The 27,888-nt window shown below is 30.1% G+C and overlaps 1 protein-coding gene across 1 annotated transcript in view; it reads left to right on the forward strand.

Moving 5' to 3' along the window:
• The window catches only part of ana3 (rotatin homolog anastral spindle 3), a 109,021-nt gene that overhangs the window by 39,385 nt on the left and 41,748 nt on the right, over positions 1 to 27,888 (forward strand). The window contains exons 11-20 of the mRNA XM_075361805.1: positions 1,516 to 1,725; positions 2,709 to 2,882; positions 5,621 to 5,794; positions 8,937 to 9,066; positions 16,012 to 16,209; positions 19,355 to 19,601; positions 24,716 to 24,876; positions 25,976 to 26,091; positions 27,176 to 27,320; positions 27,493 to 27,695. Of these exons, the coding sequence (XP_075217920.1) occupies positions 1,516 to 1,725; positions 2,709 to 2,882; positions 5,621 to 5,794; positions 8,937 to 9,066; positions 16,012 to 16,209; positions 19,355 to 19,601; positions 24,716 to 24,876; positions 25,976 to 26,091; positions 27,176 to 27,320; positions 27,493 to 27,695 (1,758 nt within the window). The remainder of the gene's footprint in view (positions 1 to 1,515; positions 1,726 to 2,708; positions 2,883 to 5,620; positions 5,795 to 8,936; positions 9,067 to 16,011; positions 16,210 to 19,354; positions 19,602 to 24,715; positions 24,877 to 25,975; positions 26,092 to 27,175; positions 27,321 to 27,492; positions 27,696 to 27,888) is intronic.

The following is a 27,888-nucleotide window of genomic DNA, read 5'->3' on the forward strand; positions in this document are numbered from 1 at the left end:
TGATTTAACTCATGAGTCTTAAACAAGCAGCCAACCTTGGATATCAGTCATATTTAATTACATTCATTATTTGTTGAATTTTTATTAAATAAACTAGTAGTAAATACCACAGAACTGAATTTGGTAAATACATAATAGTTTAAGAATTTCCTAAACCAAATGAACATATCTCATTTTTTCTTTTTAAATAAAACATTTAACAACCTTACTTTTCAAATAGTATAACTCTTAATTAATAAACTATTATGTTACAAGGGATTGAAATACAATCGCATAAAAAAAATTCAGAAATTTTGCTGTAATGTACTTAAAATTGTAGTCTATATTGAGATACAGCATTTTTCTGCAGGATGGCACTATAGGCCTATAAGTAATAAATGTGTATTTTAAATAATAATAAATACTTTTATATTCATTAAAATATTGTATCTGCTGAATTCCGTCCCTCAAGCTATTTCAGGTTAGAGATATATTGGCAGTCCAGTAAATGGGGGAAAAAGGTTTATTTTTGAAGAAAATTAGTAGAGTTTAGGGAAGTACATGGGGTTGCATGTTAGGGCAAGTATAACTTGTTTATATCTGACTGGACAAGATGGCGGCCATTCAAAGGTGGTGAAAATCAGTTTTTTAATTTTGTAGACCTAGGTAAACTTCCTAGGTGAAAAAGTTCTGAATAAAAGTACTCATTGTACTAATAAAAATAATAAAAAAGTTATTTTTGCAATAAATTTTGGCTTTATAAAAAACACCCATTTTTAATAGTTTTTTGACTTTTTTCAGTAACTAATTAACAAAATTCAACATTTAAAGGTTTAAATATATGTACTGCAAATGCCCACAACTTTTATTCAGAACTTTTGGCTAGGAAGTTTACCTTGGCCTACAAAATTAAAAAAAACTGATTTTTACCACCTTTGAACAGTTGCCATTTTGTGCAGTTAATGAAAATTTTGTCCAGTTGGTATATAAACAAATTGTACTTAACCTAATCTACAACCCCATGTACTTCCCTAAACTATTCTGATTTTCTAGCAAAAAAATCCCAATTGACGACTATGGACCGTGAATGAAAAAAGGTTTAAAACCCCTGGTGTAATAACTTGAAATTTAATCTAAATTTCAACATTTTTATTCATTTATTTTATATAAATGGGTGGATAGAAATTATAATTTTTGTGACTATTCAACCTAAACCAATTATATAACAACTTTTGTTGAAATCTTTTCAGTTAGTGACAGTTAAACTGATGAAGGTTACGTACAAGTAAGTTAGGTAAAATTGTTTTGACACTAATTATACCACTTAAATCCTATTTAAGTACCTTCAGCACTGAACATTATAAATAAAAAAGATGCTTAAATAGAAGAAATTGTTTACAATTGTGAGGTAAAAGAACTGCAGGATTTATATTATGATTGTTAAGGATGAAAAAGTCATGATGATTTCATGATAGATTTACTTTTTAATTAATTTTTTTTATTACAATTTTTTAACTTCAGTTTTTTGTTTGATAGGTTCAGAATTATTCACAAGAAATGATGGTATTATTATTAAAATGTCAAATGCTGGTATCTGAACAGTCATGGTTGTATATTTGGTCAGAAATAACACCGGTTTTACCTTTATTACAAAGCTTTGCTGAGAAGGAAACTCCACTTGGTGATACTGTTATCGAAATGTTTAATCCTGATGTTGCCAAAACAGTTGGCATGGGAGAATTACAGGTAAGTGATAATTTGAATTTACGTTCATTTTTTTGTATGATAATTATTTCAGAAAATATTTGTTTCAATTATTAGATTATATCCTGGGATTTGAAAGTTTCATATATAAGGTAAATGACACATAGATGACAGCTTTAGTAAAAACACTTGTTTCAGCTGCTTTTTTCCATCGTAAAAATGATTAAATCTTAAATACGAGTTCAGTAAGTTTGTTAATATGTGTTAGAACATACAAATTAACAAATTTAATTTTTTCTTCTTTAAAAATGAATATACTCAAGTGATTTCAGTAAAGTGGAAAAAAGGAAGTTGTGGCAATTAAATAATTATATTTTTTGAACAGGAAAATGAATACCTCTTTCAATAAAAAACAAGTTAGCCACAGTTCTTGGTAAATCTGCACTTCATTTAAAACTATTCTTGCACATGTTGGTGGGTTTAAGTGTGGTTGGATGAACTGTAAAGATAGTTTTTCACATTCTATCAACTATTGATCTAATGGGTGGTTGAAAGATTCTAGATAATTTAAAACAAAACCCAAATGAATTTTACAGTTCATAACCATCAATGAAACCTAAGGGTATCACTCAACACCTGAAGGTAACAGGCAGAACAGTAGGACATGTAGAGGTACACTGATGCCGAAGAAGGTTGAGCAGTGTCCTCTGCTGAGGTCATAGATATTTTTTTTTGGGGGAGGGTTGTAAAGGGCATAATTTTCACTGACTTTACAAAAAAAATCAACAGTGAGTATTACAACAATCTTCTCAATGTCTGGGCAATGAAATCAAGAAATCTCGACCAAAGTTAAGTGTACCAAAATGAAAGATGATGTATAGAAAAATAAGTATAATACAACCTGAGTAATTGTTTTCTTTTTCATTTACCTTATCAGACTGCCCTCTTATGTATCAATTAGCTAAAAAAAAAAATAGTTGGTTCCTTTTATTTACTTATTAAGGTAAACCTCTTTTTCATTTTAGGTTTTATTAGGAAATATTCGTTTTATGATGAGTAATAATGAATATTGTCGTGTGGAAGCTGTTGCTAGAGTAATGTGGTTAATTAACATAACAATAAAGGATGCTGCAATATCAAACATCTGCTTTATAGACAAATGTATCACTAAAAAACAGAAACTCTGTGGAATCTACGAGGTAATTGTATGTTTTATTTATAAATTTTAAATGTAATACAATTAATAAATTGATAGATTTTGTTCCCACAAGAAATGAAACTTTAGCAAAAAAAATTTGTAGCAACATTTTTTTAGTTCTGTGATCATAATTTGCCTAAGTATGTTCAGAAAATAAGGTTACACTATTTTACAAAAATTGAAAACTGCATATTTATTAATGAAACTTAAATGACGTATTACATAAGTATATCATTATTTTTCTACACATCCACCATTCATTTCCAAGCATTTGGTCAGCCAGGGTGTCAACTTTTGTATTCCCGTGTCACATGTCCTTGCTGCCATCTCCTTTGACCTTTCACACACAACATTCTTCACCTTATAAGTTGAAAAGTGTTTCCCCACAAATGGTCTTTCAAAAGGGTTAAAAGAAAAGTAACAGGTCAGGACTATGGGCAAGATGGTTAAAAATATCCCAACCAAAACTGATGAGGAACTCGACTATTTTTTGTGTAGTTTGGGCTGAGCGTTATCATGCAACACACACTCCCTTTATCAGCTGCCCTCTTCTTTTGTTTTGAGTGGCCCAACAAAGCTTTTGGAGGGTCTCAAAGTATCTGTCAAGATTTATGGATTGACTTGGAGTCAAAAAATCGGTAAGCCAAATACCTTTTCGATTCCAGAAATATGTCACGATGATTTTTTTCACTGACTTGCATTTTGGATTCTGGAGTGTAGTGAGCCACCCAGGTTTCATCCCCAGTCACAATAGAATCAAGGAATTCTTTACCCTTGAGCTTATAATGGTCGAGGAACTACTGAGCACAATGAACTTAATTTATTTTGTGTTCTTCTATTTACATTTTCAGAACCTACCATGCACACTGTTTTCAGAGATTCAAAAAATTGGTTATTGTTTCATACAGCACAGTTTGACCAACTTCTGGACACATTTCATGAAGTTTGTCCACAGTCAAACAGCGACCTTCACGAATCAGCTGTTCAAATTTGTCAACAAACTTGTCTGTCACAATCAATGTTCTTCCACTTCTCTGTTCATTGTGAATGCTTGTTCTACCATCTTTAAATTCCCTACACCATTTTGTTAATTTATCACAAGACATCACTATAAAAATAAAAAATTTTGTGGTGGTTGTTGGCGCACTTTTCATTTCTAGTGATAGCAAGATATCAGATTAGGACTTGCACTTCACACTTGGCAGGATTGGGAATTGTTGGGTTCATGTTAAGACATGATTCTGACATCACCAATCGTGCTACTGATCCCCCACCTAGGCTTGTTCTTTTCACTTTTCACTTGGACCTCCCCTTCACACCAGAGTACCACCTTTAAAATGAAAAATTTCTCTTGGAGCTACAGACAAATTGTAACAATTCACTTTTTAAATGTGTGAAAATTTTCTTCTGGAATTGTTAGAGAGTTATTTCCCTCAGTAGTTTTATAATTGCTACTTACATTTATAGCAGCATATCGCATAAAATATAGAATAAAATTGAAAACTCACTTAGTGACAGAAGATATTTAATACTAACTTTCATATTTATCAATATTAGTATTTTTAGAAAATTAAAGAATTTGAAAACATTGTTTAAAGAGTCCTCTTACAATATACAACTTTACAGGTAGCACTTAAAAGCCACAGAAGTCAGGGCATTCACTTGTTTTCCTGGCAATACAATTTTAACATCCCATAACTTCATTAGTGTTAAGAAAGCAATTGTTTAAGTATGCCTCAACCATTGTTTAAGTACTTATTAAAATTTCTTTTATTAATTCTTAGTCTTAATTTGATGTACGTTTTAAACAAGGTTCCATTTCAGCATGCAGTTCAGTTGCAATCTTTTTTACATTGGATTATACTTTTTAACAAAACTATTTTATTTTTATGTACATTTTGATAACTTTAATTGTTAATTGGATAGTAAACTGCCTGTGAAGGAAAAAGGAAATTCTTTTAAAACAGTTGGCAGATTTGGTCATCTGTTAGAAAAGAATGCATGACAATGTCCCTCAGTGAAACTGTGTGTAGACAAGTAAAACATGTACATATACATGTACATGTACATATGTACATGTACATGTACATATTGTACATTTATTTAAAGTTACTGCAGTCTTTTCTAACAGACAGTCAAGATTGCCAGCAGTTTTAATTAAATTTGTTTTTCCTTCACAGCTTTTTTTCCATCCTATTTATTAATAATTGGAATTATGGAATTATGTGTGTACCACAAATAATAATAAAAAAAAATCTACTGAGAGCTAAAATAGTAATTCTTTGAAGTTGTCAGCATTTTAAAAAACTGTTTAAAAGAAATTTTATGATATTTTACACAAATAAATTTTCTTCTTAAATTTATTTAAAAAATAAATTTTAATATAATCTATGTTAACAAAGTTTTGGAACAGTAAGATTGCATTACTGGAAAAATAGCGATGAAAAAGTAATTTAGTAATTTGCCATAATTCCTGCAGGTTTTTTGTTCACTTAAGTTGTAACTCATTTTTTGCATCAATTGGTATGGTATGATATGTTTCAAAGAAATTTTTTTTTTTGTAATGTATATTATAAAAATGGGCTAATAATTTTATTTAAATTCACTACCTGTTTTAATTTTGGCATACCTAGAAAACAATTTTTATTGGATTACTAAAATTAAAGCATTTAATTTTACTAGATGATAAAGCTAAGAAATAATGTTTAATATTTTTGTTTTCTTCTGATTTATTTACAGGCAGGTAGTATGATCCGTGTTGTTGAAGTATTAAAATGTCAGACTATAGATGAAAAGATATTGCAATCAGTTTTGGCTCAGTTAAGTGTTATGTCTGATGATCCACATCTTCATGGTGTATTTATGGATGAAGACGGACTTAAAATTGTTATCAATCTACTTCAGTCATTCTCAGTGAGTACTAACCATTATGGCATTGGTTTTACTGTATATGTTAGTTTTTTAATTGCATTAATTTCAATCTACCTTAAATGAATTTTAACACCTTATTGTATTTATATGTTTTTAATTGGTTTGACCTAGCCAGTGACTAATGGTCATGCCAAGATTATTATGATTAAACATATTTTAGTCATTGGTCAGTATATCATTTACTGTATGTGTATATTTCTTTTCCTGTATCTAATTATATTACAAATACAATTGTTTTTTTCTTTTTTATGGTATCCAAATAATATACTTAAGAAACAATGGAAAAGGGAATAACATAAAGCATGAAATAAGATAAGAGAAAGAATGGAAAGCCATGGGACAAATAAACTGTACTTGAGTGTTTTTTTATTTTAGGTAAAAACTGATGTTTCCCCAACATTTGGAACATCATAAGTTGCATTCCAGAAATTAAATGGCGAGTAAAGTATTATTAAATATTCACATTTAATTAATGAATTCATATAGATCACAATTTTTAATGGCAGTGACCATAGCAGCTAATACCATTTTAACGTTTTTTAAAATAAATTTCCTGCTTTATTTTTTTATGCAAAAATCAAGACAGAGAGAATGATTTATTTGAAGACAATATATTTTGTTTGATTAAGATTATGTAAATAAAATTTCAAGTAGAATATTTAAACAGAACTGTTTAAAAAGACATATTTTGATTCTTATTCTATCCCAGTAATCTATAATTATTCCAGTTATAACTGGGAATTTGATTCCCATTTATAAATTACTTTATGACATAAATAATTCTTCCAATTCAGTGCAGTAATCTGATAACTTCTGCATATGATAGTATACTTTTTTAATGTACATATTTTTCACTACATTAATAATAATCTCTACTATTATATAAAGAAAAAAAGTGTTTCTTTTTGTTTGGGATAAACAAAACAACTACTTAATCAGTTGCAACATAATTTTTACCCGTGTTTCTTGGCATAACTGAGATGGTTTTTAGATATATTTCATCTCAAAAATTTAAATATATATATATGTAGTAGTGGAAATTTGCCAGTTGAAGCACAATCTGTAATGGATTGTGATCTGTGAGTGCCTATCACTGCATTAGCTGGGTTTTTGAAATTCCGAGTTTCAAGGGTTAGAATGATTTTTTAATTTTTTTGATACCCTGGTTTTTTCTTTAATTTCTCTGCCACAAATGAAGAAATCAACTTGAATTTTGGCAAGTATAATCTTTATATCAAAATACCAATTGCTAGATTTTTAAAATTCGACCTTGAAAGGTAATGAAAGTTAAAAAAAAATGTTTAACAATCATTATAAATTTTCTCAATCCCAACTATACTAAAAGAGGTATTCAGTAGATTTGGGCTTGCAAATACCCCTCAGATAAATACTTAAAAACCATTTTTTGTTTTTTCCAATTTTTGTAACGGATATGAAGGTGTAATTTATATATATATATATATATATATATATATGTATGTGTGTGTGTGTGTGTGTGTGTGTATGTATATATATATATATATATATATATATATATATATACACATAAATGCAGCTGTATACCTTACTATATTTTAATATACTCATAAGGTTAGCCAGCAAATAAGCTGATCTTGAAAAAATATTTATATCCATTGATGTAATGCCACCCATCTTAGGTAATGTGTAGTGGGGTTCTCAGCAATTTTTTTTACAGTACCTGTATGATGTGGTTTTATTTATGTTTTGTGGTTGCTTGAATTATGTTCAATGTTTATGGCCATTTTCTTGATTAAATAGATGAAGGAGGTTCTAAAGAACCGTGTGACTAAGATTCTATAGCAATTGAGACACAAACCGTTTTTGAAAATGATTAAAACTCATATCGACATGGTAATCACCCTTTTTTGACCCGACTTAAATATTAAGAGAACGTTTTCGAGAAAGGTTGAAAGCTTTCAGCCCTTCTGAAGAATTATCAGTCCATGCTTGACCCTTCATGTAGCATATGTATAAAATTTCTTTTAAAGTAGGAAGAAGATTCATTGTCATATTTTTTTTTAAGTGTTACAATATGGTTGTTAGGAAGATGTAAACCACATCCACTTTTATAAATGGTTGATTTAAAATTAGGTAGAATTACAAACTAGGACAATGAAACAACTGGATAGTTGTCAATATCAACTGATGATGATTACATTGAAAAAATATATATCGCATTAACACCAAAAATTGTCAGTTGACTATCCTTAAAGAATCAGAAGTTGGAATTGGTATTCACTTGATTTTTCCTAAAAACTGATCATTTATTATTTTGTAGTAAAATTTGTGCCCCAGCTGTTGACAGAAACAGAAAGAAAATAAACAGTTGTAAAAAGGAAAAAACAAATTGTCAGTTATTTTTGGATAAGTTATATGACAACAAAATCATTTTGAACATAGGAACTGAAGCACAATCTTTCCAGTTGGGGGGAAAATATCACCACATGTAGTTTTTTAATTGAAAAAATATCATTCATCAAGTATGCCTGGAAGTCTGTGCTGTTTTCCTTATAATTTTCCTTGTACCAATATTGTAATGAAATACTATTTATTTTTTACATTTTTTTAGAATAATGTATGTTTGACTTTATCACTTTACTTGAGCATTTTTGGCAATTTTTATACTATAATAAAAAGACCTGGAATTCATGACTGTTAGCAAATTATTACTTGACTGTTTACTTTTAAAGCTTGTAGTTTGCTTTTGGCTAGGATGGTGCTGTGTTAATTTAAAAATGTTATTTATTATCAGAAAGTGAGATTTAAGTATTATTTGTATTATTTGCTTAATGTTCCCTTCAGTTGTTACATATGAATATCTCTTACAAAAATAAAGATGTTGGTTGGTTGAAAAATACTGACAGTTTTTGAGGCAGCATTTAAAATTATTAAGAAATGTTGTCATTATATTATTGTAAGATTTAGATTCTATTAGTTACACCAAGTTAGTTATTTTACTTCTGTATCCTATAATCATTTTATGGATAATAGCTGCTTGTTTATATTCACATACAAAAGATAAATTTCAACTTTTTTTTATGATGATTTTTACTAATTATTAAATCTCTCACAAGTTAGTGTCTTATATTTAATTTTTCACTAGGCTAAACAATGTGACGAGAGAAAAATGGTTCTACCTGTTATAACGACATTAAAGAATTTGGCCAGACACTCTTCAAAAATACGATTACAGTTGTGTGAAGACTTAATTGCATTAAAATGTATTGTTAAATGTAAGTATGATTCCTTTTTGTTCTCTCAGTAATTATTAAATTTGTTGTGTTGTTGAATTTTACAGCCACTTTTTATATAGCTCATACATTTGTTTATTTTTTATTAATCTAAATATATTTTTAAATATCTAGTTTAAGTACTTCATTGTGTATATTCTAATAAAAATAGTAATTTAAACATATTATTTATATAAAACATTTAATAAGGTCATTGATAGATAATTTTTTTATAATCCATAATTGCTAAAAATAATATAATAAAAAAATCTTATTAACTTAAAAAAGTAAAAAGAGTTTTATTACTTGCTACAGTTACTTGCTTGGGATATTTCTGTAACATTCTGTACATAAATACTGGAAAATAAATATTTAATTCAGATCTGTACATTTTACATATTAATCATGGTCAAAGTTAGGTATGCTACTACATAGATAAAAAAAATAAATTGTTCCAACATTTGTCCGAAGGCTTAAGGGAAATAATGAAGAAATTGTTATCAGAGTATTATCAAAACATACAAAATTATTATAAATAATAAATTGGTTATTAATGCCGAGGAAGTGGTTATAATCCATGTTAGTACAAAATTGTACATAAAATTTATTTTATATTACAGTAAATAATAGTATATAATATAAGATTTAATGGGAAGGGCAAGTGAAGCAAGCCATGACTGGCTAAATATCTCCTGACTGCAACAGGAAACACAAGTAACCATATAACAGGCGAATCCATGATGGAGATGCTCTATTTTTTTGGGCTTGTAAATAATCTTCAGATATACATTTAAAAACCATTTTTGAGAATTTTAATTTTTTTAAGGGGTGCTGCTGTATACAGCACGGAAGCTTAACCAACACAGCCACTTCCAACATTAGTGTATTTGCAATGCAACTGGGTGCACCTGCCTCTGGTTACTTGACTAAAAAAGATAAAGCAAAAAAAAATTGACTGTGACAGGAAATGCAAGTAAAAATATAGCACAGGCGAAGCTGCAACGAGGATGATGCTACTTATATTTATGAAATAACACACCATTATTACTATCCTTTTTTTAAAATAAAATAAATTCTTTCTTTCAAAGGGTAATGAAGAACTAAAACAAAATCATTCTTATCATCATGTGATGTGCCAGTGAGCTTGCCAATAGGTCCTTGTTACCATTGTTGTCTCCATCTGCTTCTGTCCTATGCTTTCCATTTTCTCATCATAACTTTCACTACTCTTTATGTCATTCATTAACTTCTTCTTTTTTTACCTTCAATGAAGCCTTCAGGAATTATTTATTATTACGTTTCCCCAATTATTTGCCTGATCCAGTTTCCTTTCCTCCTTCTGATAGTCACGAACACTGTTCCACCTTCATTTATTCTTCTTAATACTTTTACGTTACTTACTCTCTCCATCCTCCTCCAAAACCTCAATATTATTGTTTTCCTTTTTACCCAGTGTCCATGTTTTATTATCATACTTCTAACAAACAAAAAATAAAAAAAACAATTAACTTAGTACAAGACAAAAATTACAGTCACAATACCATCAAAATCCATAGTCTTTTTAAAATACCCTACCATAAAATTCTGTCTCTTGCCTGTGAATTCACTGGTCAGTCACTTTCTCCATAATTTCATCCCTTCACCTGAAAGTTGGTCTTCTGCTTTTCCTCAGCTTGTCCCTGGGAATCCGTTCAGTACATATTTTTGTCCATCGCTGCTCTTCCGACTGGCTACACACCCAAGACCGCTTTCAGTTTAAAAGGGTGCTTAGCAAGTTCCTCAACCTCTTCTTCAATAGCCCCTTATTACTCACTTTATACTTTCACTTCATATCGAGCTACATCAAATCCTATATCATGTTAATTCTAATCTCCTATGTAGTTTACTTGTAATTTCCAAGTTTGGGAGTCATACAGGGTAGTTGGACACACACAGCTTAAAATTATCTTTAGTTTATCTTACTCTTTTGAACTGAGATTGTTTCATCAATTGTTTCAAGAGACCAGTTCTTCCAACCAGAGTTAATTCTCTACTCAGGTTTTTACTTTCAATTTGCTGGAAATACACCATTTGTCACAAATATTTATAATCCTCTACATATTCAGTGTTAACCTTGTCTAATAGTACAGGATTTTCCTACACTGGTGAATGTCTTTGTTTTGTCACCATTAATTGATAACCCTTTACTTCCAGTTCTTAAATTTACCAATTCTTCCAACATTGTTTGAAGATTTTACTCCTGTTAACCATCTCCTTGATATAATCAGCGAAGCTCATGTTTGATAAGCAGTAACCATTCACATTAATTTCTTTACCTGAGTAATTTACCTCTTTGAGTAATTTTGATTAAAAAGAAGAAGAAATTGTTATGCTAATGATGTGAAATAATGAACATTATAAGTTAATTGAATAAAAATAAAATAAAATAGATTGTAAATAAAGAAGTTAAATTTTGAAAAGAAAATGAAATGAAAGTATGATATTTAATATTGGAAAAAAGGAAAAATTACAAAAATCCTTAAGTTTGAAAATTGTTGTTTTAGAAAGAAAGATTAATAGAAGAGTAAGATGGCTAGTCGCTGACTGGATGGTGGTTAAGTGGATAGTCTTCCCCAAAATAAACTTTTTCATAATAATTAAAAAAATATAATTATCTGCTTCAGTTGAAGTGTGTCAGACCAAAGTAGTCTACCTGATGGCCATCATTTAAAATCCATCAGGGGTGATGATGGAGTTTTGAAGATACAATCCTTGGATTGCCTCATAACATCCTTGATGATGACTACTGCTGTTGAGAGCGAGTCTAAGAGTTGTGAGAAAATGAGTGATTAATATGTTCTACTGGGATGTGATTGATCCAGTGCTGTTAAATACTCTATACTTGAATACTATACTTGAAGTCATTTAGAATGTTCTTGAAACAAATAATGTAACAATAGATTTATCATATCGAACCTTCCAGAACAAATTTAAACATGGATATCTGAATAAATTCCACCATATTTTTACATTAAATTTCTTAATTAATATTAATCATGCCTGGATTAATATTAATTATTACAAAAATATAAAAAAGATTGCAATAGCTTTGATTTTATTTAATTTAAGACTAATTAGTTATTGTGCAGCATACTGCCTTAATACAGATTAGCAAAGATTTGTTTTGTATTGTAATCTTATAAATATATATATATAAAAATGGATGTTTGTTTATTTGTCTGTTTGTCCCGTACGCATTCCTGTACCACTCATTTGATTGCGATGAAACTTTGGTGATTTGTTGTGTGCAGGCCCATGAAGGTTTCTGAATTAGTTTGGACCCGTTAGGTGGCGCTGGGGTCAAGATATTTCAAAAAATTGTATTTATGGGCTAATTTTGGTCTGATTTGTTATCGGGAAGCAGCCCCAGCTTAGGCACCCCGAGAACAGCCTGCCAACTGGCTCTCTTATGACAGGCAGCAGATGAAATAATATATCCGGGTCAAGTTGGTCAATCCCCGGTGCCTTTTTCAGTGCCATTCAAGAAACCACTTGGTCTATATCAACGGGACCCATAGCCCGTATGCCAGGGAAGGGCATTGCCCTCGCCCTAATGCCGACCTCTGCTTCACCCTTCAGAGTATCTAGGAACGCCTGGTAAGTCACCACAGATGTTAAAGTGTGGTCACAACCACCAAACCCGCATCAAACACTGGACAGCACATACAATGGCTTTAGCCAGTAACATGATTTTACAAGCTGCCAGGAGTTGCGCTGTAACTCATGCATGCAATCTTGCCATAACTTGAGTCTGGCTTCCTTGATGGCATGGACATACTCAATACGGGCATGTCCAGTATATCCGCAGACCCTCAGCGTGCACATCATCAACGATAATTCCTGTTAGGGGGCGATGCTGGTATCTTCTCCTAGTGAACCTAACTCTTGCATGCAGCACACTAAGGTCAGAGGATCACCAATTTTTCCCAGGTTTCCGCTTGCGTTTAACAGATGGCTCTCCAGAAGCAGTGGTCATGACAGCTCTAGGCACTCTTCGATCAGCAGACTGGCCACTACCTAAGGGTCCGTTCATTGGCCGAGGCCGCCATAGGACCCTATTGCAGCCAGCCTTGATGGTGCAGTCAAATTGTTCAGCCATCAATTCCACTTCCTCCCTGTGTTCCATGTGCCACTCCAACTCCTGCAAGGCAGCTGCGCACTTGCACTACAGCCTGTCCCGATGCAGGGTATAGCGACCCGAATCTGGAGCTCTTAGACCGCCACCATAAACGATCAAATAGGTTATAAGCCTATGATCACTCACAGTGCCCTCAAGCCAGACAGTCCAGCTACTTGTACTTCATAGCAAGTCGCCTGTCACCAAAGTGATGTTGATGTAACTTTCCCCCAGTTCAGAAGAGAAAGTTGGCGGTTGTTCTGCATCATTAATCAAGTAGAGTTTCCTGACCTCAACGAACTGTTCGAGACCAGCGCCTCTGGGGTCAGTGAGTGGTGAACCCCAGGTGGGAGACTTGGCTTTAGCTCCAGAGCAACCAGCTGTCTGATGCCCGGGAGACCATCCAGAATTCTGCCCAATTTCACCAGCAAGACATCAATACTCCATCCAAGCTGGAAGTATCCTGACACCAGTACGACATCGAGTGTACCCTTTGTGATTTGCACGACATTGAATTACTCATTAGACCAATGGGGTATCCAGAAGACACCCAACAAATCTGAGCCAACCATGATCGTGGAGAGCGGCCGACCTCCACGAGAATGAATAACATCCTCCCTGCAGAACTCGACCACCCTATTACCAACTGCGTACGGCTCCTGGACAAAAAACTTTAAGGTTAGGAAACAAGAAAAAGTCGACTGTGGTCAGATCTGGTGAATACGGTGAGTGGTCAACCAGTTCAAAGTGAAATTCGTGAATTTCAGCCATGGCGACCATTGAAGTGTAAGCAGGCGCATTGTTCTGATGGAAAAGCACTTTCCTCTTCTTCAAATGTGATAATTTTTTTTTGCAGTTTCTGCCTTCAGCTTGTCAAGTAATGATGTGTAATATTGTTCCATTATTATTTTACGTTTTTGAAGAATCTATAAACAAAATTCCGTTACTATCCCAAAAAACAGTCACCATCACCTTCCCGGCCGATGAAACCTCATTCGCCTTTTTCAGAGCAGGTTCACCCTTTGCAGTCCACTGTTTTGACTGTTGTTTCATCTCAGGAGTAGAGTGGTGGATCCATGTTTCATCTACAGTTATGAACAAAAAATCTCACCCATTTTGCTTAAACTTCTTCAGCAGGGCCTTGGAAATGTTCATTCGAATGTGTTTTTGGTCCAAAGTGAGCAAAACGTGGCACCCAATTTGCAGATATAGCTTATGCATATTCAATTCTTCAGTTAATATATGACAAACACGTTCTTTCAATATGCCCATAGCCTCTGCTATCTCTCTAACTTTATTTCTTCTGTTGTCCAGTACCATTTGGTGAACTTTTTCGATGATATCAGTGGTGGTTGCAGTTTTTGGTCATCCTGAATGCTCATCAACCAAGTTGGTACGATTATGTTTAAATTTAGCTGCCCATCGTTTCACGGTGGCAAATGATAGGGCAAAGTACCTGTAAACAGCATCTAACTTGGTTTTAATTTGCGTAGGCGTATTGCCTTTCAAATGCAAGTATTTAATCACGGCATGAAAGTCTATTTTTTCCATTTTCACAAAAACACTCACAATGACTTACTCAAACAATTATGAAACAACAACTGACTTCCAAAATGGCTGAAATTTTAGTGAGTACCTTTCAATGTATGCGTGAATACATTGCCTAACTTTTGTTGATGAGTGCTGCCATCTTCATGTTGAGGCTCAAAACTTTTCAGACAACCCTCATATGATTCTTAAAAGAATTGATTTTAGAAAAATAAATAAATATATATATTTATATATAATGTATGCAGTCATCATTAATTAACTCAATAATTATTCAGCCTAGTATTTATTTCCCCAACTTCATCTCTCCTCCCTTTCTAGGTTTTGTTCTGAACAACTATTTGTGCTTTCACTAGAAGATAACCTGTTCCACACTAGATTCCACAATATACTCTCATATCTTTTGTTTGTTACCTAAATAGTCTGCTTTAAAATCATAAAATCAATTATTGATCTTAGATTTAAATTAGGTCAACCCAAGTTTCTCTATGAATGTCTATGCTGAAAGAATCCATTTTTTTTTAAACAAATATTACTGAAATAAAATTGGCTCCAAAAAACCCAAAATATACTTAAATACTTATTTATTTCCTTTTTGTACTTTTTTATTTATTTATTATTATTTTTTTCTTATTTAAAGTACTTATTTTACCTTTAATAAATCATGTAATGGAAATTTAAAAATGAAAAAGAGGTGTTTGAATTAGATTTCCTAATTTAATCTTTTTCATAATAAATCAAATAATATAAAATTTCTTTGACTAGGAAAAGAAAATGTTAGGTATGTTGTTCAATTAAATTAATCTATTTTTCCGTTGTTGGCAACATATTAACAGATTTTTTCCTGAGTGCTCCATCAGAATAAATTTTTACCTGATAGAAAACATAAGTGTAATAATCAGCATATTTTTTTTTCTGCTTTCTTATAGAAAATTTAATTTTTCCTGAAAATTAGTGTATAAATATATGTATACGAATGTGTTTGTGTGTATGTGTATGTCATGCTGATTCCGTTAAAGTAAATGTCTCAGCTTTTCAGCCGTACAATTCTGAGTTCAAACTGCTGTCAGACTTGGCATTTTTTACACTGAAATTCACCTCATTATTATTGTAATTTGATATGTCTTGTTACTTATATATTATAGATTCATCATTATAAACACACCAACTGTATCAGTTGATGCAATTATTTTTCCAATTGTAAAGATATCGCTGTTTACATTTCAATTTATTTTATATTGTAGGTTTATTTATGTATCATAATAGATGGAGATTACAGCGTGATTCTGCACAGTTGTTAGCACTGATCGTATTTGCTGAATTTTTTGTTACAACACCGGATTCTGTATCGTTACCTCATATAATTGTCTCGCATTTTAGATTACCATTTGAATCTACTACTCATTGGAATGTTAGCCCTAATAGTCAACCGACATTAAAAGGTAATATTTGTTTAATCATAATTTTCATTTTTATAACACATTTATTTATTACTTTTTACTTTTTCTCACAAAATTATCGATTTAATGTTTTTTTCAAAAAATTTTGAGTTTATAAATTCTCCATTTATCAACCATCTCATATTTTTTTCCTTTTATATTCCTTTACTTAAAAATGAATAGTAAATGTTAAAATTTGAAGTCCTAGTAAAAGTTAGTTGCTTTTATACAGATTTGAATTGTAGACAGTAGATACCAGTGTACTTTTTTGGTTGGGGTTCAATTAACCAAACGTTGCAGGAAGTCACCTTAGTCTGTACAAGACTATACCTCATTTACATGTCATACAATCATCCTCATATCATTGGGCCATGGGAGAGGGGTTGCTTATTGTTCGCTAGTAGAACAGATTGTAATGTACACATTAGCAAAATAAAAAGATAAAAAATCTAAGTGTTTGGTAGAAAAATTAAGATGCCAGCCAATTAATTTTAGAGTATTGTGCAGTTTTACCCTTCCCAAATTTTTTAAATTCTATATTTTTTTTCATTGTTTATTGATTAGGAAATATCCTAAGTAATAAATTAATATTAATGTTATTTTAATTAACCTACTCATCAAAAACTGAAAATAAAGTTTATAAATTCAGTAAGTTTTACTTCCTTATACTAATTAAAGTAAATATTGTAATTGCAAAAAATTTCGGTTTTCAGATTTCAATGGAAATATCCACTTTGGCTAGTCTCGATGAGACGTCTGTACATATATACAGTATGTATGTATGTATCTTGCATAACTCAAAAACGATTAGCCGTAGGATGTTGAAATTTTTGATTTAGGACTATTGTAACATCTAGTTGTGCACACCTCACCTTTTGATTGCAATCGACTGGACCAAAAGTGTCCAAAAAAACCCAAAATCCAAAAAATTTGGGTTTTTTAGTTTTTCTTAACTGCAGTAATAAGCCATCATTGAGAGCTTTTTAACGATATATCATAAGCGTTACTTATTTTCCTTGGTTCCAGAGTTATAGCCAAATAAAATTTTAATTAATGTAATATTTTGACTTGCAAGGGGAAGGCACATCGGTTCAAATCCAACTATATCTCCTTCTTTTTTTTTTTAATTTAAATATATTAATTTCTTAATAATTATTAATATCTTATTGTAAAAAACTTTTACAATAAATAATAATTTAATAATAACAATAAAAAAATATGAAAAATTATCAGAAGTTATTAATGAAATAAAATTTTATGTACTTTTCATTTTTTTAAAAATGTGTATATGTAATTTAATAATTGTTCAAGGAAGTCATGTGATGTCCACATCAGATTTTTTCCACTGTAGTATACCAAACTGTGGTTTACTGCCTAGTTTTCTTTTAATGCCCATTTTTCCCAATTTTTTGGGTAGTTAGGTGGTAGGGGATTGGCATTACTTTTATGGCCAGATACCCTTTCTCATTCCAACCTACTGGAATGAAGCATGAAAATTTATAGTGTGAAAAATGCCACTCCTTATGGATGTAAACTAGAATCTTGTAGGTGAAGGGCAGATTTACCATTCTCTCCCAGAGGTCACCGGAGCCTAATTAATCAGAACTTGTTAAAAAAAAAATATCAACTAATTTTAAAATAAATTTATTTTAAATATATTTTCTTATTCTGGGTATGAAAAATTTAACATTCATAATTTGATAAAAACAACTAATTCATAAACAAATGCTATTTGCCACTATTCATAAACACTACTTGCCAGAATTTGTTCAGTATAGCAAATTTGTACTAATAATTTTTTTTTGCAAGTCAAATTCTGTTTATGTACTTAAACTTGTAACTTTTTTTATGAGTGACTCAGAACTATATTCTTACTCAGCTTTTTGAAACAAATTATTTTAAAAAATTCAGCACGTTGAGTAAGGACTTGCAGTGCATGTACTACAAACTGAGAAAAAAAAGGTCATGAAAAATAATCTTTGTGGTTTGCGTTTTTATGATTTGGTGCGTCCTTATAACATGAGGTTCCATAACTGGAATGTATCATTTAAAAATGATACATTCCTGAAAAATGAAGTTAAGTATGTGGTGCCGTAATCATAATCGTTGTAAGTGATTTGAAATTAGACACCAGTCTTGCTTAAAATTGGCATACTCATTCTCAGGTATAACAAACGTCTCACTTATGTCATGCTTACTAAGAAGTGAGGAGTGAAGTGGTTTCCTATTCTTCACTGAGTTAAGTATACTGACCGTGCTAAGCCCATTACAATGCAAGTGACATGTACCATTAAATATTAACTTAATTGTGTTCACAGGAACTGGCTGTTTAATAAATATTATTACTTTCACAGAATTAAGTATGGCTAGTCAGATTCTTTAAATGCATCACTGCTGTAAGAAAAACTGAGATAGATAGTGGAAGCAACAAATTAGTGAGTATATCTCTTTCTGTAGGAAACTGTGCATTATGCACATTTCCTCCACTTAGAGAAAAATATAAAATATTAACAACTAAAGTAACATTTTAATAAGTAGTTCCTTATATGTCACCAAAATTGAACTTCACTGCTTGCAATGATGTTGACATTTGTTCAGGACTGACAACCAAACATCCAATTTTTTAAATAAAATACTTTAATCTTATATTATTAATTATAATATTTTTTGCAGATTTCTAAAGTGCGATTGCATTTTTGGTAATGAAAGTGATATAAATATTTCCAGATTATAAAGGTGATGGAGACAACAGGTTTTATTACCAGCCAAATATTTTTGAAATTAATGTATAATGAGAAATATTCCTCTTAACTACTCTCATGTTATTTTCACTATAACAGAGTATTTACAATTCATAATTCCAGGCTCAGTTTATGGATCATTACCCTTAAAAGTTAATATGTTTTATAATGTTGAATTAAGTTAATTCAAGATTATTGGTAGTGTCTTCTCAGTTAGTTATTTGGATAAATTGGATAAGATGTGAAGTTATCCTGTTAAAAAATGTTTTGTAATATTTTTATGTTGATAAATCATGTTGTAATCAATCATTACTTTACAGGTATAGTTTTTTTAGATTTATATAAAAAAATTTAGCATTTTAATTTTTTTTTAAATTGATTATAATTATTGTTTTTTTTCCATTAAGGAACTGTTATTCATAAAAAGAAGAATTTAAATATTCTGAGTATTTTATGGTTGGCATTGGAATCAAATAATATATTGAATATTGATAAACCACCTACTCATATCAATCCAGATATGAATGTTAAACTCCAAGATCTGAGACAATTACAAGGCAGTGCTGTAGGACACAATTGTAAAAAATTATTAAATATTATGCAGACTGCAAAATCACATAAAGATGTTCATATTATTCTTCCTAAATTAACGAAGTAAGTTTGTTTTTTCCTAGTTTTGTATTTCTACTATCTTCCTTCCCTTCTTTTTCTGCTTATTAATTAATTGTCCTTTCTATAAACAGTTACATATAGCTTGAGTAAAAAGTTGTTTAACTTTTCTATAAAATTAATTTGAGTTGCATGTTGCATAACTGAACCTGATAGAAACATCTTGGGGTTTGATTTACACAAAGATGATTGTCCCAAGGTATAATATTTCTTTTAAATCTTACTTAATCCTTTATAGACTAATTAAATTTTATTAAGGTGTTAAGCATCTTTGGACTCACTCTGTAGTTTTCTGAAAATAAGTTCTGTGATGTATGGATGTAAAAATGCATGAATGAATGAAAATTACAAAAAATATTGTTACCAAAAAATTATTTTTTATTTTTGGTGAAAAATGCTTTCATTTAGTCATTTCCCAGAACAAACATATTGTTGCATCTTTGCGGCTTGAGCAAGGTATTGAGAGACTAACAAATACAAACCTTATATAAATACCCTAAGATTTATTACCCTAAGAACATAGGAAATAAGATAAATAAATAATATTGTATATATAAAATTGATTCAACTTGATCCACCGAAGTACAGAATTGAATAAATAAAATGACACTCACCATATTTTTTCATACAATCTCTACAAAACTGCTTTCGTGGCAACCCACATCTTCAGTTGTAGATTTTTTTTTGTAAAATATTTAGTGTTAAATTAAAATATAAAAATAAAATAAATTTATTAAAGGAAGTATAAAAATGTTAAAATTATTAACATTAGAAATTACTTATAAAAATATCATGCGAAGTATTATAAAATAAAATATAATATACTACATGTGTTTGGCCAGCCAATACTTCAGTAATTATTGTCATTACTATAGTATTGGTTGGCCAAACAGATGTAGTTTATTATATTTTATTTTATAATACTTGATGTCATATTATTATATGTAATTTTTTATTTTAATAATTTTATACTTTATATACTTTTATATATTTTAATTTATTACGCTTTAATTTTTAATTTTGAGTTTAATATGTAATTTAACACTAAATATTTTCCAAACAAATAAAAAATCTACAACCGAAGTTGCGGGTTGCTGCGAAAGCTCTTTTGTAGAGGTTGCATGAAAAAATAGGTGTGTCATTTTATTTTATTCAATTCTGTACTTGGATGGATCAAGTTGAATCTATTTCATATATACAATAATTATTAGTACAGAGTTGATTATGGGTCTTGAAAAGATCGACTTTAGAAAAATAAATAAATAATAATAAATGAAAATAATAAACAATAATAATATTAATAATAACAACTGGATTTATTTATAGGTAGTTAAATCATAAAACCAGAATACAGTCCAATTTACTAAAGACATTATAATGATCGCTAATAACACCTAACATTGAGAATAATAACACCTAACAAGATAAGGTTAGACAAGTCTAATGTTCATTCAGTTCCATTCTCTGCACATACATTTGCTGTTTATAATAAAACTACCCTACTCTTTATGAATGAATTTAATACTGTCACTTTCACTATTTTCTACCAATAACTCGTCGAACAACTTCCTTCACTCATCATCCTCTGTCCACATTGGAATGCTTGTGATTTACTGTTCACTTGTTACTACTTGCTGACAGATCATGCCATATCAATTTTGTCAAACATGGCCTTGCCAAACTTCTCGCTTAATACCGGTTTAACCCACTGATTCTGGAGTATTTGTACGAGGGTTTTTTTTTCAAGGTCCGATTGGTCACAAAATTAAAACCACAGTGAAAATAAAAAATTTTTTATTTGTAACAAGTACTTACATAGTTACGCTATTTCTCTACATAGTCGCCACTCCGATTTAGACATTTGTCGTAGCATGGTACCAACTTTCCAATACCCTTGTCATAGAACGGAGCCGCCTGTGTTTTCAGCCATGTTTCTATGCTGGTCTTCAGCTCGATATCTGTGCCAAAATGTTATCCTCCAAGCCAGCATATCGTGTGAGCAAAGAGGTGAAAATCGGATGGAGCCAAGTCCGGGCTGAATGGTGGGTGATCAAACACTTCCCAACGAAAACGCTGAGGAGCTTCTTTGTTACAGCTGCAGTGTACGGCCGAGCATTGTCATGGAGAAAGACAATGCCTGATGACAACGTTCCTCTCTGCTTATTCTGAATTGCCCTTCGTAGACGTTGAAGAGTCACGCAGTATGAGGCTGCAGTGATGGTCGTGCCATGTTCCATGAATTCCACCAAGAGAACTCCATTCCAGTCCCAGAACACAGTAGCCATACACTTTCTGTTGGAAAAGGTTCACTTGAACTTCTTTGGTTTACTGGGAGAATGAGAATGCATCCGCTCTTTGGCTTGTTCTTTTGTTTCTTCAGTTTCAAAATGGACCCGTGTCTTGTCCCCTGTGACAGTTTTGTTCAAAAAATCTTCTCCTTTATTGTGGTAGCGCTGGAGAAGCATTAGGGAGGCGTCCATTCTCATTGTTTTGTGATGGTCGGACAGCACCTTGGGAACCCATCTTGCACACAGTTTGCAGTACTGAAGTCTCTCACTCACAATGGTGTAGAGAGCTGACCTTGAAATTTCAGGAAACGAATCTCTCAATACAGAAATTGTGAACTGACGATTTTCTTGAATTGCCTCATCCACTCGCTCAATGAGATCATCGGTTGACACTCGCTTCCTTCCCTGACTGCCTGCATCATGAACATCTGCACGTCCTGCTTTAAAGTTCCTGCACCATTGTTGCACTTTGCTGTCACTCATTGAAGTTTCACTGAACACATTACTTATTTGTCTATGAATTTCAGCTGCATTACACCCCTCAGCCTGATGAAATCGAATTACCGCACGCACTTCACACTTGGCGGGAGATGCTATTGTTGTAGACATATTTATGTGCTAGCTGTGTGTTCAGAACTAAACAAAGTGATGCGGCGTGATTGAAGGCCATACTAGAGACAATGCGCAAAGGTTCATCCAATTTTTGCGTGGGTTTTTATTTTGTGACTGATTGGACCTTGAAAAAAAATGACCCTCATATCTCTTGATCTGCAGAACCAGAACCCTGTTGAAGTGTGAGAATCCTCATCATCTGTGCCCTTACATTTTCCCATGAATTCCTTTTCTGGTCCAGTAACCTTTCTCACTAAACAACAGCTGTTGGAGGTGTGCCATTGACGGTATTACAAAAAACAGATTGTTAAACAAACCTGTTGACCTGAGAAAAGGATCCCTCCTTTCAGTTCCCTTCTGGATTCCTTTCATTATTATTATCTCATGCTTTGTTCTTAATTGGAAGGAATCCGTTACCCTGCTCCATTTACTGGTCTTATTAGATTATCATAAATGATGTTAAAAAAAAAAAACTTAAAATTAGTGTCACATCTAACAAACCAAACACTTAAAACTAATATCACAGAGTCTGAATCTTAAAAAATAAGATATAAATTATTTAAAAAAATATCAAACATTAAAATATAAAGTTTAAGTAAACATAAGCAAAATTTAATGAATTCCAAGAGGAGTGTAAAGGGCCCCTGCTCGGATAACAAAAATATTAAAAAACTGGTTAAAACTATAATATTAATAAGATTAGAACTAAAATAATAAAAATGCTTATCACTGTAATAAAATACACAACACAAATAACAAAAATTGATTGTTGGTGTCACATGGGAAATATTAAATTTTGTGAAGCATATTAACACTGAAAATTTGATGTAACAGCTTCAAATTGATTTATTGTTTTTATCATAATATTACAATATTTTACCATTATCAAACACAGTGCTTTTAGGTAACCAGGCATGAGACATAAGTACATATGAAAATTAAAGTCATTTTCAGACATGTTACAGAACGGAAGATTCCATAGTATCTCTTTATACTTAATCTGTATAGATTATTTATTGCCTTCCCTGTCTCATAGCCAAGTGTATTGTAAAATTAAATATAAATATGAAACTGTAAATTTAGATTTACAGATTTCTAAGAATTTTCAAAGATCTACAAAAAATTCTGAAAATGAATTCTAAAAGTATATTTTCATTTATTTAGAAAGTGTTTTTTTTTTTGTTTACAATTATTTTTTTGTATAGTTTTTAATCACAATTATCTACATGATATTTACTTACAATAAATAAATAAAGATATAATTATATGATGGTTGTTTTCTTATTTATTTTAATTTTGCTGCTAATTGTTAGTGTTACTTACAAAAAAAAAATGAACACTATTTTTTTTACAGATTTTTAGAAGTTTGTAATTCTGAATCTTAAAAAATAAGATATAAATTATTTAAAAAAATATCAAACATTAAAATATAAAGTTTAAGGAAACATAAGCAAAATTTAATGAATTCCAAGAGGAGTGTAAAGGGCCCCTGCTCGGATAACAAAAATATTAAAAAACTGGTTAAAACTATAATATTAATAAGATTAGAACTAAAATAATAAAAATGCTTATCACTGTAATAAAATACACAACACAAATAACAAAAATTGATTGTTGGTGTCACATGGGAAATATTAAATTTTGTGAAGCATATTAACACTGAAAATTTGATGTAACAGCTTCAAATTGATTTATTGTTTTTATCATAATATTACAATATTTTACCATTATCAAACACAGTGCTTTTAGGTAACCAGGCATGAGACATAAGTACATATGAAAATTAAAGTCATTTTCAGACATGTTACAGAACGGAAGATTCCATAGTATCTCTTTATACTTAATCTGTATAGATTATTTATTGCCTTCCCTGTCTCATAGCCAAGTGTATTGTAAAATTAAATATAAATATGAAACTGTAAATTTAGATTTACAGATTTCTAAGAATTTTCAAAGATCTACAAAAAATTCTGAAAATGAATTCTAAAAGTATATTTTCATTTATTTAGAAAGTGTTTTTTTTTTTGTTTACAATTATTTTTTTGTATAGTTTTTAATCACAATTATCTACATGATATTTACTTACAATAAATAAATAAAGATATAATTATATGATGGTTGTTTTCTTATTTATTTTAATTTTGCTGCTAATTGTTAGTGTTACTTACAAAAAAAAAATGAACACTATTTTTTTTACAGATTTTTAGAAGTTTGTAATTATCAGGAAGAAATAAAAGATGAGATTCAAGATAGCCACCTGTGGAAACATACTTTTATGAAATTTTTATCTGCTTATCCTCTTTCAGCAAAGGATGAAAAACTTTTACATGCTATTCTTCAGTTTTTAAGATATGTTATAGGTAAAAAGAAAAGTTTATTTACTGTAATATTGTTAATATTATCTTAAAATTATATCAAACTTGATGTTATATATTTTATACCTAAACATATTCAGCGTGTATTATGACACTGACCCAGTCAAAGATAGATTTATACTGCTATATCATGAGATTCAAATCATGTAAAAATATCACATTACATTTTGTTAGTGTGTACTTTTCATTTGCCTCAGTGAAAATACTATATATGTATGTAAAACCTAACATTATATGATTTAAGTTATAAACTGATTTTTTAAAAAAGTCAGTGTAGTGTGTTTATTGAAGGTGCTGTTTTGTTTCAAAAGAAAAGTATTCTTTTGTACAGAAATTACACACATCATAGTAATTTTCAGTAAATAGTAATGAGTTATTGAACAGATAATTCTTTGGGATTAATAAAATCCGTAGCTTAAAAAAAGAAAATGCGCTTTATTATTCTAGATATATGAACATATTAAAAAAAAAAATTAAAAATAAAAAGAGTCTATAAAATTTTATACATATGTATATTGTTGATATATAAGTTAATATATAAGTGGTGCTAAAACGGAATGTTTACATTTTGGACTTATGATAGGTTGCTTTTGTAATTTGATTGATAGTTACAAAAGTTTGAACCAAAATATAAAGTGCAGTTTTATAAAAAAAAAGTAGTTCTGTCCTCTTCATTACTCAAAATTTTATTATTTGATGTATTAAATCATTTTCAGAAACTTTAGTTTAAATTATGGACAGTTTTGAAACAACTGGGTGTCAAGAAGACATATGTGATTATTGGGTTTATAATATCTAACCATTTACTGAAATTCTAACATCTTCATTACTCCTACCTAATAAATAGATAGTTCATCAGCAATATGAACAACAGAATGATTAATTTTTTCTGTTGAATTCTTTATTATAATAATTCTTTATATAAGTGCAAAGAACTTGAAAAATAATGTTATCCTATTAAAAAAAAAACTGGTTTACCCTATTAAACATATTAAAAATATTGTTTTATTTTGTTAGGTTTATTTTTCTTTTAATTTATTTGGTGCAGCTATTAATTGCAGTATTTAATTTTTTTTATTTCCAGTTATATTGAGACCTCAAATGAAATGGCTGTCAGATTTATTAACTAATCCTTTTAAACCTATGCTGAAACTTCTTACATCATATAGTGATACTAATAGGGAAAAAGGCTTAATTTTGGTAAGTATTTTTAATCTTAAAATTCTTTTATTTTACATATATTTTTGAAAAATTAATCGCAGTTGTATATTTATATCATATTATATTCAAAATGTCATTCTTTCACTCCATAAATAATGTAAAATATAATATTTAATGATGTAAAATATTTTTTAGAATACTTACTTTCAAGTAAAATAATGCAAAAATATTAATGAATTTAATGTTACAAGATGAGTGAAGTTTGAAATACAGTTGAAAATACTTTCATTTACTTATTTATATTGCTTCTTCCTGTAAACCTGAATCTTTTTTCTCTTAATCTAAATATTTCCCCAACTAAGTAAAGGTAGTACATGTAGCATTGTTAACTACAGAAAAAAGTGCAAAAATTTGTTATTTTACATTATCTGCACCATTATTTCTTACATATGTATATGAGGTACAATTCAAAGTTTGTTTCTCTGAGCTTTTATTATGCAACCACTCCTTACGAAAACAAGCATGTTACTTGTGGGGTTCAATAAGCCTAACAGAAAATCATTTCACTACCCACTTTCCTTGTAAACATAGCCTGGGATATTTGTTTTTCTGAAGAATAGAAATAAGAATTTTTGAAAGTGATCTTTTATATTAGGCTGCCTACAACCATTAAGTTATAGAATTTAACATACATCTATCAAAATATCATTTCATGATTTGAAAAAACATGGAATAGAGATGCTTTATTTGATTAACAGAAAGTATGTAATAACTTAGGAGATGATGGGTGAACGGGTCCCCCAGGTTTTCATATAATTTTTTTCTTTGTATTATTTTTCATTAATTTCATTTAATTAGAACAGATTTTATTTTTATTTTATTTAAGTTTTTTTTTTAATTGGCATATATAAATGGAACTACCTAATAAATTTCAATTATTTTTTTAGAGACCTTTTGCTTTTTTCCCCTGAATTACATAAAATTTTTTGTTTCTTTTTAAGCAACAAGAAATTTTATATTGATTTTAATTGTAATTATTTATTTTTGTTTATTTTTTTTGTAATTTTATTTTTTCTTTAATAATTATTTAAAATAGATTTAATGTTTATTTTCAATGTTACAGTGGAAGGAACTTTTAATGTCACTGTTAGAATTATGTGGCGATTGTTGTAAACTGGGTAACAGTGCAGAAGTATGTTGGAATGGATTAACTATTGAGATTATGCGCTGTCTACATCATACTCAAACACAGCATTTTTATAATTTAGGTATTGAAAAAAAGAAGTAAACATTTTACTCTGCTAACTATTATCCTTTTATTTGTTGTTAGATAAATGAAGAGTAATTTGTGACAATCTTGTTACTTTTTCTTTTACTAATGCTATCTTTATGGCCATAACCATTGTAATATATATCATTTGATTCTTTTTTTGTTTTTAGCATTTTTAGGCACAATTCTAAATTGCTTATCATGCATACTAACTGCACGTGAAGGTGTTACTGAAGAATTAAGATGTGATATTTTATGGGAATTATTAGCTGCTTTTCATTATGGTACACCAAATTCATGTATGGGACTTAGAATCACCCGGCAAACTTTACTTATTCTGAATAATTTACTTCATTTGGATTTAAAAAATAAAGTATGTATTTTTGTACATTTTAGTTCATTCAATTTAATGTTCATTTTTTGTAGTCTAAAATTACAATTGAAATCTAACTGTGGGGTATGATACTAACTGTTAGAATTTGATATTACTGAATGTTATTTTGAGTAATTACGTTCCAATAATTCATTCTTTCAGTTATCTTATCTAGTTAGATATAATTGAGGTC

The sequence above is a fragment of the Lycorma delicatula genome, chromosome 4 (assembly GCF_047948215.1).
Source record: "Lycorma delicatula isolate Av1 chromosome 4, ASM4794821v1, whole genome shotgun sequence".
In the NCBI taxonomy this organism is placed as follows: Eukaryota; Metazoa; Arthropoda; class Insecta; order Hemiptera; family Fulgoridae; genus Lycorma; species Lycorma delicatula.